This window comes from Cricetulus griseus, chromosome 7 (genome assembly GCF_003668045.3).
Source record: "Cricetulus griseus strain 17A/GY chromosome 7, alternate assembly CriGri-PICRH-1.0, whole genome shotgun sequence".
Taxonomy (NCBI): Eukaryota; Metazoa; Chordata; class Mammalia; order Rodentia; family Cricetidae; genus Cricetulus; species Cricetulus griseus.
In genome coordinates, this window is record NC_048600.1 from 15467404 (window position 1) to 15483720 (window position 16317).

General features: G+C 37.2%; 1 protein-coding gene across 5 annotated transcripts in view; it reads left to right on the forward strand.

The window, feature by feature from the left end:
• The window catches only part of Itsn2 (intersectin 2), a 116097-nt gene that overhangs the window by 35348 nt on the left and 64432 nt on the right, over nucleotides 1-16317 (forward strand). For all 5 annotated transcript variants that reach the window (XM_027424570.2, XM_035448072.1, XM_027424571.2 and 2 more), the window contains exons 4-16: nucleotides 1137-1200; nucleotides 2285-2448; nucleotides 4189-4395; nucleotides 4519-4615; nucleotides 5317-5456; nucleotides 6665-6728; nucleotides 7252-7389; nucleotides 7790-7875; nucleotides 8781-9043; nucleotides 9804-9953; nucleotides 11655-11795; nucleotides 12460-12547; nucleotides 16028-16167. In XM_027424570.2, coding sequence (XP_027280371.1) covers nucleotides 1137-1200; nucleotides 2285-2448; nucleotides 4189-4395; nucleotides 4519-4615; nucleotides 5317-5456; nucleotides 6665-6728; nucleotides 7252-7389; nucleotides 7790-7875; nucleotides 8781-9043; nucleotides 9804-9953; nucleotides 11655-11795; nucleotides 12460-12547; nucleotides 16028-16167 — 1742 coding nt within the window. The remainder of the gene's footprint in view (nucleotides 1-1136; nucleotides 1201-2284; nucleotides 2449-4188; nucleotides 4396-4518; nucleotides 4616-5316; nucleotides 5457-6664; nucleotides 6729-7251; nucleotides 7390-7789; nucleotides 7876-8780; nucleotides 9044-9803; nucleotides 9954-11654; nucleotides 11796-12459; nucleotides 12548-16027; nucleotides 16168-16317) is intronic.

Genomic DNA, 16317 nt, shown 5'->3' on the forward strand with positions numbered 1-16317 from the left:
AGAAGCAACCAGTCATTTTACAGTCAGTGACCCCATGACTTTGTCAAGTAGGGCTCCCCATCAGAGAGTTATTCATCCAGTAGGTCAACCTGTTGAATACAAGATGTCATCTGCTGTATTTATATCATCGCCCATGACACACTTGTTTTGTAGAAAGACTATCAGAATAAAAAGTAATGGATAAAAGTTGTCACAGTAAGGACACTATACCATTTGTGGGCTTTGCACTATGCATTACTGCATTTCATCTTCACAGCACCCCTGTGAGGCAGATATTGTATGTGTCTGTATTTACACAGGGAAAAGCCTTGGCTGAGGCATGAGGTGGAGTTTGCCTAAGTCTATCAAGATGACTACTGCTGATGGCTTTTAGTCTGGCTTTGGAATTCATCCTCCTATTCATTATAGTCTGATATCATTTGTATTCCTGCTATACCATACCTGTTGTCAGAGTTTGATTACTCTGCTTACAATTAATTAATAACAGCCACTTACCGCTCATGGTTATTGGAAGGTCTGAGATTCCTGAATCAAGACTTTATGACTAACAGCACAGCTAGCAGTGTGCACATGACTGTGTTTCTGTTGGTTTCCTTTGTTCCCTGACCCTGATACAGATGATACAGTGTTGCAAACATACCCTGCATGCTGTGAGTGCTGCAGGAGAACACTGAGCTCAGAAAAGCCATCATTCAACAGCAAGTTTGCTCCATGTTCTAGTGGGAGATGTTATTACTTCATTCTTCAAGATTTAACATTTACAAACTCAGTTCTGAAAACCCAAGCAAAAAGTAATTGGGTTTTGTGTTATTGTTATAAATACAGCAAGCATACATAGAAGAATGGGGAAGCTAATGGAGGATTGTTTCCCTAGCACTTAGTAGTTTTAATTACAGAACTCTCGTAGGGTGAAAAATCAAAGATGAATAATATACTCTTTCTTCACTGATTAATAGAATGTTAGTGGTGACTTATATTGTTCTAAAATGCAAATAACTTCATATGTACATCTGTAACTCACATATGCTTTAATGACGAGTTAAGTCAACATCTTGTGCCAGCTGTTATTATTCATAAGTATTAGGATAAGTCCATTTATTAATGTACCACTTGGCTTTTGTGTTCATTACTTTCAGGTGATCAAGCCCGTACTTTTTTCCTACAGTCAGGTCTGCCTGCCCCAGTTTTAGCTGAAATATGGTAAGATGCTTTCTTTGTAAGTGCACTTAAATTTCTGATGGGCTATTGTTTAAAATAATATGGTGTTAACATCAGATTGTTTTCATATATACTCTATTATTAAAAAAGAATAAATGATTGGAAGTAATTTGAAGTTTTGTTCTATAAGACAAATTCTAATTCCATTAGAATTCAAAAAATATATGAATTATCATTAAAAATATTTCTTTACAATTTGACAAAAATCTCAAATTCCTCTTTTTGTTATCTTATTACAGTTTCATTTATTTTCATCAGCTGTAAACCCCAAAGTAGCCATCCCTTTCTTTGCTCCTACTTAAAAATACTCTAGAGGGGCTGGAGAGATGTTCAGTGGCTAAGAGTACTGAGTTCAATTCCCAGCACCCACATGGCAGTTCACAACTATCTGTAACTCAAATTCCAGGGGATCTAACACCCTCTTCTGACCTCTGTGGATATCAGGTGCACATGTTGTGAAAATATGTACATGTAGGCAAAACATACATATAAAAATAATAATTTAAAAAATATTCTAGAGTATCTAGGATTATGTTTTTAAGCATATTTATAGTAAATAAGATCTTCTACCTCATCCTTTTTCCTTATGGAACATTTGTGTGCTTGACAAAATGCTAGTCACAAGCATGTTTTCAATTATTTGAAAAAGTGAATAACTTAAGAATTTGCCTGCCTGTGTAAAATATACATACTATGTAGACTTGGATGTCTTAAACCCACTCTATAGACCAAGCTAACCTCAAACTTGGAACAATCCTTTTACTTCTATCTCCATAATGGCTGGGATGTCAGGCTTCTAATTATCGACTGATTATTTTATTATCAGTATTATTGACTGATCATATTCTGTCTACATTGTTGTAAATCCTCTGTGAACTATAGATTCTGTATGGTCTGTGAGCATTTTGTTAGATACTGTCTCTAGCTAGTATTTCTTACTATTATTTATATGGATGTGTACTCAATTAAGTGATGGTCTAAATGTGAATGCTTTGTCACTGTTTTTATTTTCTCAACCTCAGCAGTAATTTTTGTTTCCTCATTACTCACCTCATTCTCCTTTTAGGGCCTTATCAGATCTGAACAAGGATGGGAAGATGGATCAGCAAGAGTTCTCCATAGCTATGAAACTCATCAAATTAAAGCTTCAAGGTCAACAGTTGCCTGTAGTTCTCCCTCCTATCATGAAACAACCCCCTATGTTCTCTCCACTAATCTCCGCTCGATTCGGTATGTATTTATTAATTTATTAGCCTTATTTGGTTGTTAAGCTTGATTCCATGGGGACCATGAAAGGATTTATTAGCACAAAACGACAATTCTCACATTTCCAAGTTAAGCTTCATGCCTTTAAGAGAAGAGATCTTAAATGTAAGTACTGCCATAGCTAAGTACGTGTCTGGTCTTGCCAGAATCTTCTGTCACAACTCCTAGTTGTGACATAAATGATCTGCCTTCTTAGTTACAACTCTAAATACTGTTCTCAATTAGTTTTCTTCTGTCTCTCCTATAAGGAGAAAGCAGGACTAGAGGCTACAAAAGGGAGGTGATGGGGGTGGAGTCAATATGAAATTACAGTTGGAGAGAATAAGTTCTGGTGTTCTGCTGTAGGGTGATTATAGTTAACAGCTTTGCATTGTGTATGCCAAAGCAACTGGGAGAGAAGATTATGAATGTTTTTAGCACAGAGAAATGATAAATGCTTGAGATGGTAGATGTGCTAAATACCCTGGTTTGGTTATCATATATGTACCCATGTGTTAGAACACCACACTGAACCTCAGAAATAGGTATAGTGTGTGTCCTTAATATTAAATAAATAAAACAAGATGATTGAATAAATTTAAACTCACCTGAAGGGGTTTAATTTGTTTAGTAATTTAAAATCATAGATGAGTAGAATTTCTTTAATTTAAAGGTTAATTAGCCAGCTAAATTGAGGCCAGTAAATGGTAGACTTTGTCCTAGTTAATTTACACTCTCTTCAGAAATCACTTGTTGGTATGCTTTGCATACCAACATAGCCAGTTTCTTATTATTCATATGTGAAACACTCATTTTGAATGGAATATTCAATAAGGTGTCTCTATTGAGAAATGCATTCCTTTGTACCAGATATTAGATTTTAAAACACTGTATTCTACTTTTGTACTCAGCTATAGAGATAAACACCAATCACTGGGTGGCAATATTTTTATGTTGTATTTAAAAAATAAAAGTCATCACTTATTTTAAAGACTTGTCTTTGAATTCATAGATGTATAACTTAGAAGAAAAGTGAAATACATGGCACGTTTGCCAATAATACATATACAGAAACATGTCTACCACAGCATCTACTAATTAGAGCCTGTTTTGTTTGAGGAATGAGTGTACATACTGTCTAGTAATGTAGCAATGCTGGATCTATTTTCCTCACACAGAAAACCATACACTCAGATAAAACTTTTTTTTTCCTTTGAGATACTGTTTTTTGTTTTTGTTTTTGTTTTGTTTTTCAAGACAGGGTTTCTCTGTGTAGCTTTGGAGCCTATACTAGCACTCGCTCTGGAAACCAGGCTGGCCTCGAACTCACAAAGATCCTCCTACCTCTGCCTCCCGAGTGCTGGGATTAAAGTTGTGCGCCACCAATGCCCGGCTGAGATACTGTTTTTAATTGACAAAGATTGCTTAGTCTTTCTCAGTGGTAAAAGGAGAAGAAAACTCAAGTGACATCTGGGCCCGTTTGTAGCTCATACACGGCAGGTGATTTACATTCAGAGCAGAAGCTTACCTCCTGCACTTCAGGTTCAAAGCTGCTTTAGGGAATATGTTAGGGATCGTTGGCCCATGGTGTTTCTATGAACATTGGCCTTGCTTCTTGTGCTCTAACTTGCTTTTTATATTTTATAGTTTTTATATTTCATATAAAAATGTGTATTTTATAGTTGACTTGGTGGCACTGAAAAATGTGTTCTCTTTTATTTTCAGGGATGGGAAGCATGCCCAATCTGTCCATCCCTCAGCCCTTGCCTCCAGTTGCACCTATAACAACACCCTTGTCTTCTGCAACTTCAGGGACCAGTGTTCCTCCCTTAATGATGCCTGCTCCCCTAGTGCCTTCCGTTAGTACATCGTCATTACCAAATGGAACCGCCAGTCTCATTCAGCCTTTATCCATTCCTTATTCTTCTTCAAGTAAGTATCTAGTGAGCCAGACACATGAAGGAAGAGACTGTTGTATTTGTTCAGAGATTGCCCTATTTGTGGAATTGCCTAAGACAGGCCTTTCCCTTTTATATCTCTCTCTTTTCCCCACAGCATTGCCTCATGCATCCTCTTACAGTCTGATGATGGGAGGATTTGGTGGTGCTAGTATCCAGAAGGCCCAGTCTCTGATTGATTTAGGATCTAGTAGGTATGAATGCTTAACACATACAACTTTGCCTGCTTTCAGTATGGATTTTTAGTTAAAAAGCCCTAGGCTTATCCAGGTTGTTCTTTGTAATGAACAAGTATAAATACTTAAGATAAGCTTTCTCTTTTGTTGTTGATTTTTTTGTTTTTTGAGACAGGGTCTCACTGTGTAGTCCTGGCTGTACTGGAACTCACTGTGTAGACCAGTCTGGCCTCACACTCAGAGATCCACCTGCCTCTGCTTCCCAAGTGCTGGGATTAAAGGCATACATCACCACACCTGGCTGAGGTAGTATTTTTAAAATTTTAGAAAACATAAGTACCATTTATTACCTGTCAGAGGAGTCATCATAGTTCTCTTCAAAATAGTTATAAAGAGTTGCCTTTCACCCAGAAAAATACTGTCTTGTAGCTTTAGCAATCATTGACTTTTGTGACTTTATTTTTTTCTTGACATCACTGAACCATAGTTTAACAAAGTAAGAAATGGAGACAATAATATCTTTTAAGTGTGTTTGGAAGATAGCAAATGCCATCTTAAAAGGCCCTGGACAGTAAAATACCTGAAATTATAGGTTCTTAGTAGATGGAGTTGTATGTATCTATTGCCATTATATTGTAAAAAGAATGATTCTTAATGTCTTTGTTTAATTAAATGTATTTTATTTGGTAACATAAATTTTTAAATACATTTCGTTATAGCTCAACTTCCTCAACTGCTTCCCTCTCAGGGAACTCGCCCAAGACTGGGACCTCAGAGTGGGCAGTTCCTCAGCCCTCAAGATTAAAGTATCGGCAAAAATTTAATAGTCTAGACAAAAGCATGAGTGGATACCTCTCAGGTAACTGGAGTACAGTGGTTATAAAACCGGTAGTCTTGTATGTAAACTTCTTTTGAAAAACTGTTACTTTAATTTGTTCTTTTGTCTTATCTAAAGTTCTAACATTCAAGACATTTAGAAGGCATTTCATACATAAGAACTTGATTGCTTTCTTCATATTCTTATATCAAGTTAAGTACAAGGGTATATACCCCACCTTTTGGAAAAGCATCTCTCAGGAAGATTGAATTCATCTTGTAAGCTTTGAAGTGAATGAAACCCCAAACCACAGGGCATGGTAGTTGTAGCAATTTGCCTTAGCTGTCTTTGAAAGAAAGTGCTTTTCTCCGCTTGCACTTTTTATTGCTCACTCTTTGTGCTTGACTCAAATGTGTCTGTAGAACATTTGAGTTCAGTTTAGAACATCATGTAAATGTGGTGAAGTGGCGATACACAAGTATATACTTATAATAGGCAAGGGTGTCCCACCACCTTCTAACTATCACATTCTCTCCTCTCTCAGCAAATAATTCTTATGTTGGATAAAGTGAATGACGATAAAGGACAGGGTGTCAGGAAAGACTGATTTCTGTCTACAGTCATGGGGTGGATAGTAATGCACCAGAGAAGAGAGAGAAGTTTGAAGTGAAAGTTGGGGAGAGGGACATGATGGGGACAGAAGTTTTAGACATACTTATTTTTGGAGATGCTTGTGAAACAGATATGTAGGTTTTTTGTTGGATATAAGAGTACAAGTATAGAGGTGAGGTTTGGGCTGAGGATGTCATGTAGGGATCATCAGGCTCTCCAGGCTTGTTGAAAACAGAGAAGAGCATGCTCAGGAGTCCCAAGAGGAATGGCAGCCTTTGTAGATAATGTTGGAACAGGGACAGTGAAGACAAAGGGGCAAGGGAAGAACATGCAGGGAGAGCAGTGTGTGGGAGGTCAAGGCTGGAGATTTCATCTCCATGCCAGTGGCTTGATCCTTGCTCTCAGAGCTGTGAGTAGCACTGTCTTGCTAGAAGAACGTGGAGGAGCATTCCATCCTCAATAATTCTAGACTCTGATCTCTTTGGAGCAGTGCTGTGTTTGATTACTGCTGAATGCTCAATACCTGGCCCTTTGTGCAAATATCTTGACAGTAAATGTTCCAAGAAAGCAGCAACATTATTGGCATGCCGTAAAAGAGGCTGAAGAGGTCTCTCTTTGTGGCTTTCTCTCTCAATCAGGTTTTCAAGCTAGAAATGCCCTTCTTCAGTCAAATCTGTCCCAAACTCAGCTGGCTACTATTTGGTGAGTCTGTCCATTAATGATTTCAGCTATAGATTCTCCATTATCAGAAATCCTTCTGGAAGATTGTTTCTTAAAAAACAGACAGAAAAGTAATTGTTTGTATGGAAATTTGCATGCTTCATAGAGGTGGGCTTTGAAAAGTTAATATTCACTTGGGAAGCACACCTTCTTGAGAACTTAACCTTTATTTTATAGGTGACACTGTAGTTTTCTTTTATATAATGACTTTCATTGTGATCCAGAGATGATTTCACTTTTAACATAGTGAATTGAAATATGATAAACCACCTTCTCAGAGTGGGCATTTGCCATGAGTCAGTGCTTTCCCTCTTTGGGGGTCTATGAAAATTAAGGGTGAAAATTGACTCAATTTCCAAAAATGTTTATATTTTACTAAAATACCTTAATGTAGCATTTACACTGTCATTATTATTACTCATGAAAATAAAAGCTATACTCTTAAGTTAGTCAGTAAAAACTATCAGTGGCCTTTGTAAATTGTGAATTTTCACATTTCCTGTAGGACTCTGGCTGACATTGATGGTGACGGACAGCTGAAAGCCGAAGAGTTTATACTAGCGATGCACCTCACTGACATGGCCAAAGCTGGACAGCCGCTGCCACTGACTTTACCTCCAGAGCTCGTCCCTCCATCTTTCAGGCAAGTATCTCTGGAGCTGCAGAGCTGTGGTTCTCATCACTTAGGGGTGATTTCACTTCAGACTTTGTTGAAGCCTGTGCTTTAGTTCAGAGGAGAGTTAAGTATTTACTCTGTCCTTTGATTTTCATACTCCATGAATCACACTGGGAAGGAGGAGATAACAGGAGGAGGAGCTGTTTTCACCATGTTATAGAGAAGGAACACATCAGTTTAGCTGGAGATTAAGAAAAACTTGCCCAAGAATAGCAATCAACTAAACCTAACATCCAAGTCTTTGTACATGATAGCAAAAGGCCATACTATGTTTTAAATAACAAGTTGTTTTCAATGATAGTAATCTGTATTTTTAGTCTGAAAATTCTCAGACTGTGTGATGCTTTTTGTTGTTTATTTTTCTTAGAGGCGGGAAGCAAATTGATTCCATTAATGGAACTCTGCCTTCGTATCAGAAAACACAAGAAGAAGAGCCTCAGAAGAAATTGCCAGGTGTTAATTTTACACTTTTAATTAGTTTATGTATTTTACAATTAAAATTGGTTGTATTTACATTAATTTTATTTTGAAGTACAAACAAATATTTAGTGTTTATAGACTTAAAGTTAAATGTTATATGAAAAATTAATGGGTGGAATTTGTATCTGGTGTGTGTATTACTGGGGATTGAATCCATGAACTTAAATAAACCACCCAAGCATTCTGTCATGGAACTATGTCACCAGATCATTGGGATGCTTTAATTATTTATTCATTTTAATGAAGAGTAAAACTGAAAATGATGAAGGAAAATGATGAAGGAATATAATTGGAAAATCAGTGTTTCTTCCATATTAGGGAGATGAAACCAGATCAAGCTTTGTAATGGAATCTTTAGCTTTGAAAAAAGTTTTAAATGTTTATTGAAAGAGTATACACATAATTATTTTAAATTATTAAAAAATTAGTGAAAAGACTGGGGTTATAGATCAATAGTAGAATGTTTGACCAATATATGCAAGGCCCTGAGTTTAATCCCCAGCACTGCAAACCAAACCAAACAAGAAAGCTACCTCCTTTAAAAAGTTAATGACATACAGCAGTTAAAGCACAACTTTGGTTATTTGGAGAAGGCACTGAGAAAAGGTAAACCAATATTTTTACTGGCTTGGATAGTCAAAGTATGTTTGAATAGATTCAAATGTAGAAAATTGTAGGTTTTTAAATTAATGTTTCTACAGGAAAGTAAATTTTTTCTACTTACATTTTAGTTAAAAGTATCAATAGGAGAAATACTTGGAGAGCAAAAGCAATCAGTGACTGCTAGGCCAGAGTGTACTCAACTAGGTAAGAGGTTCTGTGGGCTGTGGAAGAAAGCATAGAATCTCTTTTCTCTTCCTTTCTTCCTTTCCTTTTAGTTACATTTGAGGACAAACGGAAAGCCAACTATGAACGAGGAAATATGGAACTGGAGAAGCGACGCCAAGCCTTGATGGAGCAGCAGCAGAGGGAGGCAGAGCGTAAAGCCCAGAAAGAAAAGGAAGAGTGGGAGCGAAAACAGAGAGAATTACAAGAACAAGAATGGAAGAAGCAACTGGAATTGGAAAAACGCTTGGAGAAACAGAGAGAACTGGAGAGACAGCGGGAGGAAGAGAGGAGAAAAGAGATAGAAAGACGAGAGGTTGTTTTCAGGTTCTTTCCTAAGAAAGTACTCATGTAATGAATGAGCACATTCCATTCACTGACCTTCTCACTTGTGCCTTTCTGTCTGTCTCTTGCCACTCTTTATCCTGGACAAAATCGAATCTCCCTTCCCTGGATGAGGGGACCTTTGTATGTAAGGACTTGAAGGGCTTCAGGGTAGAGGTGTGTGGAAACTTTACCATGTGCATGTGAGGCCCCAATTGGAGGAGGCCTGAGTACACAGCTGAGCTGAGCAAGAAGCTACAGCTAATTTGACAGCAGGGAGTCACTGGGTGAAGGCAAGCTCAGGACTCAGAATCAGTCAGAAGACTTGACTCATAGGGAGGTGTAGCTGCAGAGAGGAGTCCAGAAGCTGGCCTAGTGTTACAGAGGTTCCAAAACACACCGGTTATGCTTTAATGGGCCAGGAATGGAGCACAGTAAATTACAGTGCTTTGAAAATTGTAAATGGACTTATTTCTTCTCCAATTTCTTCTCCAATAAAGGCATAATTTTTATGCTTATGAAGTCATCCTTTAGCTTATTAAAAGAAGAAGGACAATAGCAAAAAGATGGTTCTGTGAAGCAATAAAAAGTGATGAATAAAAGCCACTTTTGTGGATATCTTAGGGCCCATTGAAAAACTAAATTTCCTCACCTACCCTTACGTCACTCAGTCCTAAAGACGGTCATCCCATGAGTTTTTCAATAGTGCAAATTTTTAAATTTAAAAGTGAACAATAACTTGATATTTTTAGGCAGCAAAGCAGGAGCTTGAAAGACAGCGTCGTTTAGAATGGGAACGAATCCGTCGGCAGGAGCTTCTCAATCAAAAGAACAGAGAACAAGAAGAAATCATAAGACTGAACTCTAAAAAGAAGAGTCTCCATCTTGAGCTGGAAGCAGTGGTATGGCTAAAGTTTATGTGATGTTATCTGAACAGTGCTGGCATTACCTGACCAGGGTTTGCCCAAATAAAAAGGCTCAGTTACTTAAAAAGGGGGAGAAACAGCTGCTTACCTATGTGGTCTCAGGAGGCAGTGGCAGGTTAATCTTTTATTTCAAGACCAGCCTGGTCTACAGGGTGAGTTCCAGGATAACCAGGGCTATATAGAGAAACCTGTCTTGTACAAAATAAGTTAATTAATTAGCAATAATAATAACAACAAATGAATAAATAAACATCACAATATCTTTAGTCAGAAAGATGTTATGGATTTAAATCACCTTGTATACAAACCATAATTATTAATCATGCCACAGTGCTACACCAAAGATCTTCAGCTTTTAGCTAATGTGTGCTGTGTGTGCATCTATTAGAACCATCATCTTGATGGTGTATTCTCTCCTAAAAATGGGAGAAAATTGGACTGACCAGATAAAGGCACTTGCTGACACACCTGGCAAGCTAAGGTCAGTCTCCAGGACCCATATGATACAAGAAGAAAAGTGACTTCCACAAATTGTTCTCTGACCTCTGTGCATACACACATATACACACAAAGTAAATAAACATATAAAAATAATTTAATGTAAGAAAAGACCTTAACGTTGCCTGGTTTTCTTTTAAGGTTTGAGGTGATACACCAGCACAATAGCATAGGTTAGTGTCTGGAGAGGTTTGGTCTGTACTTACACACATTAAAGATAAAATAAGCTGTAGAGTTTATCTAGCATGTTCCTTTAAGTGTGTATTTTTCAAATACATGTTATCTACTCAAACATTCATTAATCAGTGATAACTCATTTTTCCTCACCTCACTGTTATTACTAGAGTTGTAAAACAAAATGCCACAGACTGAGAAGCCCAAACAGATTTTGGCAGTTCCAGAGGCCAGGAGTCAGGGTGTGACCTGTGAGGCCTCACTCTGTCCTCATGTGTCTTTCTCTGCGCACAGTCATTTCTGGTACACTTTCTGTCTGTTCTTACAATGACACCAGTTAGACTGAGATAGGGCCCATCCAAAGACCTTTCTTGGCCCTAATTGCCTCTTTAAAGTGAGTTTCTCTAAATATTAGACAAATTTGGCTTGGAGGGTGAGGTGACAATTCACTCTTACATCCTACAGCACCCTTCATCTTAGACCTTATTGCTCTCAGTTTTTCCCCCTCCCCAGGAAGGGAAGAATAGGCTACTCTTTGTATAAGGAGAAGAACATTAGTGTATGAGAAAAGGATTGAAACCCAAATGTTCCTTCTGGACACTTTTAACTAAAGGAGATTAGATGATAGCAGTGAAGCCAGGCGTTGGTGGCACATGGGAGGCAGAGGCAGGCGGATCTCTGTGAGTTCAAGGCCAGCCTGGTCTACACAGTGAGTTCCAGGACAACCTCCAAAGCAGTACAGAGAAACCCTGTCTCAAGAAAAAAAAAAAAAAAAAGGAGATAGCATTGACGGTAGAAATAGAAGCCAGAGGACATTTAATGAATAAATTAATACTTTAGGATTGTTTATGGTAGTTACAAATACATAATTCAAAAAAATTCAGTGTGTTGTATTTGTGCCTTTTCACAGCATATGGGATCTTGCTCTGAGAATGGTTTGTTTCTTACTAATATAGCACTTTTTTTTTTTTTTTTACTGTATATATGCATTTAATCTTCCTATAGAATGGAAAACACCAGCAAATCTCAGGTAGACTTCAAGATGTCCGAATCAGAAAGCAAACACAAAAAACTGAGCTAGAAGTTTTGGATAAGCAGTGTGACCTGGAAATTATGGAAATCAAACAACTTCAACAAGAACTTCAGGTAGGTCCTTTGCACCTGAATGGTCCTTAAACACGAGCAGTCATCAGCAGTTCTTCATAATAGATAGTTGCTTTGGGAGTCATGAGCCCCTGACTTTCTGGCAGACTTATGATAGAAGAGATCAGAAAATTCATAGGTTAGATGTAAGCTAGGTTCTGTTTAAGTTTATACATAAACATACATCACTTTGAACTTTAATTTTTAAAAAATCTTACATAACTTCACTGCAAGGGTGAATAAATCGGTCTTCCCCTGGCACAGCAGAGCCATTTCTTACTTGGTTGAAAACGCCTCCCCATTTCCCCCCAAGATTGCAGTCCCTCTTTGATACATACTTATGCAATATGGAGTGCCATTGTCTGTTTACACGTGCTGTCTAGTACATAGAAGCCCCTGTCATCCTTTGCCAACTGTCCCCCATTACACTGCAGAAAAGTTAGGTCTCTAGACACTCTACTAATGAAGGTCTTCTTCATTACCTTTAAATTTCAGCTGGCCATTCATACGTATTTGCTTAAATATTTTCTTTTTATATCTTATATAATTCTATACTACAACCATGTAGTATTTCTATTCTGAGTCTTAAAAAATCATGTTTTAAATTTTTCAAAAAATTCTTACAGTTTACATTGTTTTAATCAGATTCTAATTTTCTTTTCTAAAGGAATATCAAAATAAGCTTATCTATCTGGTACCTGAAAAGCAACTACTAAATGAAAGAATTAAAAACATGCAGCTCAGTAGCACATCTGGTGAGTCTTTAAGCTTTGTTTTGTTTCCTTCCTGAATAATTGTTGTAATATATTGTTATTTTACAATAGCATTATTCCATTAAAATGATATTTTGCCTGTAAGTTAAAAATTTCAAAATAATGTGAAAAATATTATTATAAGTTGTATTAGCTACTTATCTCATAGCTGTGACGAGATAACCTGACAAGAAATAACTAAAGAAAGGAAAGGTTGGCTGGGCGGTGGTGGCGCACGCCTTTAATCCCAGCACTTGGGAGGCAGAGGCAGGCGGATCTCTGTGAGTTCGAGATCAGCCTGGTCTACAAGAGCAAGTGCCAGGATAGCCTCCAAAGCCACAGAGAAACCCTGTCTTGAAAAACAAAACAAAAAAAAAAAAACAAAAAAAAAAAAAAAAAAAAAAGAAAGGAAAGGTTTCTTTTCCCTTTTTTTAAAAAAATTTAAATTAGAAACAAGCTTCATTTACAATGTCAATCCCAGTTCCCTCACCCTCTCCTCCTCCCCTGCCCCCCCAACCCCATCCCATCCCCTTTCTGCTCCCTAGGGAGGGTGAGGCCTTCCATGGAGAACCTTCAAAGTCTGTCATATCATTTGGAGCAGGACCTAGGCCCTCCCCCTTGTGTCTAGGCTGAGAGAGTATCCCTCTATATGGAATGGGTTCCCAAAGTCCATTCATGTACTAGGGATAAATACTGATCCACTACCAGAGGCCCCATAGATTAATCAGACCTCCAAACTGATATTTCGCTCACAGTATAATCAACGGGAAAGCCTGATCCAATATGTGAACAGTATAGGACAAAATGGATAACCACATGCCATTAGTGAAATGGACCCTTATTTTTTCCCATACTTGAAAATGAATTACAGACCTAAGCTTGGGTGTTGTAGCTCAGGCCTGTCCCAGAACTTTTAGACTGAGGCAAGATCTTCATGAATTTGGGACCAGTCTGGACTGCCCAGCAAATTCCATGTCAGCCTGGGCTAAAGAATGAGACCCTGTCTCAAAACCAACAACAAAGATAAATTAAAACCTCAATATAAATACAAGCTATGAAACTCCTGAAAGAGGACAGACAAAAGTACCCTGATATCCTTTGCAACCATTTTAATATAATATTTTTATTAATTCTTTGAGAATTTCATGCAATGTATTTTGAACGTATTTACTCTACTCCTCCCCTAACTCCTCTCAGATTCACCCCTACCTCTTCGTCTTACCTCCAACTTTGTTTTAGTGGGGTTTTGTTAATTATTTCATTTATTTATTTATTTATTTATTTATTTATTTATTTATTTGTCTTCATGTGTGCCTGGGCAGTACACGTGTTCAGTACACGTGTTCAGTGTTTGAGGTGGCCAGAAGAGGGCATTGGATCCACTAAAATTGAAGTTTCAGCAGTGAGCCACCATGTGGGTGCTGGGAATCAAACCCTAGAGGTGTGGAAAAGCAGCCAGTATTCTAAACTACTGAGCCATCTCTTCATCCTCATTAACAATTTTTTAAAAATCACCAAAAATAAATAATTAGAAATAGGAAATTGTCATAAAAATAGCTTTTTGATATTATCAAAAGCTCAAGAAATATGAAACATGTCATTCTACATCAAACAAAGAATTCTGCATAGCCAAGAAAACACCCAAGATGGAAAGGCAGTCCACAGACTGAGAGAAAATATCTGGGAATCATATATCTGCTAGGGGTTTGATATCCAAAATATATAAGGAATTCATACAACCCAATTACAAAAAATTTCCCCAAAACAAACAGAAAAACTCCTTATGGCCCAACTTAAAAATGGACAGAGCCAGGAATTGGTGGTGCTCGCCTTTAATCCCAGCACTCGGGAGGCGGAGGCAGGCAGATCTCTGTGAGTTGGAGGCTAGCCTGGTCTCCAGAGCGAGTGCCAGGATAGGCTCCAAAGCTACACAGAGAAACTCTGTCTCGAAAAACACAAAATCAAAAAAAAAAAAAAAATGGACAGAAGACCTAATGAGTAAACATTTCCCTCAAAGAAGAGATAAAAATGACTGATAGGTATTTGAAAGGTGGTCACCATTGCTAATCATTGAATTATCCCCTCAGACCTGTTAGGATAAGAAATTATCCTAGTTGGTGAGAGAGGAAATATCCTAGTTGGTGAGAGAGGAAAATCTGCACACCATTGGTGGGAATGTAAATCATCACAGATACTATAGAAAATAGTAAGGCAGATTCTTAAATCACTAAAAATTAAACTACCCATATGACCCACATCTGAAAGAAGTAAATCACTGTCTCAAAGGCATATGTGCACTCCCATGCTCACTGTAGCACCTGCACAATAGCTAAGGGTGGAAGCAGATGTCAGTCAATAGGAAAGCAGGTAGAGAAAAATGTGTGTGTACACAGGCATACACACATAATGGAATATTCAACCTTAAAAAAGAGGTAAACGGTGCCATATGTGACATCATGAATAATCTGGAGACTGTAGACTCAGTAAAATAAATAAGCCATGGAATAAAAAAGTGTGTGGTCTCACATGTGAAATTTATAATCATTGAACTCAGAAAAAGAGTAGAATGGTGCTTACCATCAAAATAGACTATACCACAAAAAGGGATTAGTTATATTAAAATGGAATAGCCATAATATAGACTACTATGGAAATGGAACTAGGTCTGCATTTCCTAATTGATAAGATGTGTTGTTAAATTTAAAACAACTTAAGAGTGGGCGTGTGTGCTCACCTCGCATGAGTGTATGCTGCCCTGGTTCAATCTCCACTATCACCAAAATTTAAATGAATAAATAAATAAATGTATGTTACAGAATGCTGTAAATAATAATGAGCCTATTAAGTAGAAGTTGGATGAATACACACATAAATATGTATTTAGATAGTAATGTTACTATTTCATTTTAATGGAAAACACTATATTTATACCTAGTTTCTCTATCCTTGTGTAATTTTTTTTAAATCATGTACAGTGAAAACCTCTCTTCTCACCCCTTAAAATGTGTTATTAAATAGTCCTGTTAGTGATGCGTGTTGGGTCCTTGCTGTGAGTAGTCCTCTGTTCTTGAGATTGTTATGAGTAAGTACAAAGCTACCTTAGCAGCACACTCTGTCAACTGAGTATGTACTATAAGTCACACTTTTGAGTTACACTTTATATTCACCTCATTTAATAAGGCAGGTGGTGTCATGCCAATTATGTTTGGTCAAACACCTTTTCTAACGTGGAGTTTTTCAAGTCCTGATCCTTTCAGTAGAGAACCAATACTTCTGCCCATTTCCTTCGAGGACCTATATTATTTACAAGAAATACTAATAGTATTGCATTATTATAAGAGACCATAAAAGGTGTTGTCTCTTCTACTTACCTATGTATCTTTGTATGCCTTTTGTATTTTTCTAGTTACATCATTTTGAGCAGACAGTAAATGAGAGGAGCTTCTCCCAAATGTAAACTGACTTGATATTTTTGTATTTCAGATTCAGGGATCAGTTTACTTCATAAAAAATCATTAGAAAAGGAAGAATTATGCCAAAGACTTAAAGAACAATTAGATGCTCTTGAAAAAGAAACTGCATCTAAGCTCTCAGAAATGGATTCATTTAACAATCAACTGAAGGTATTTAACTTCTATTATCTTCATGTCTTTGTAGCTGCTTCTTGTTTTATAATGTATTACATTTTCATAATTGACTATATCACTTTATCTACTAGAATCATATTATTTTAATGTTCTCTAAAGTTTAGTAAGTATTGTATCATAAGACTA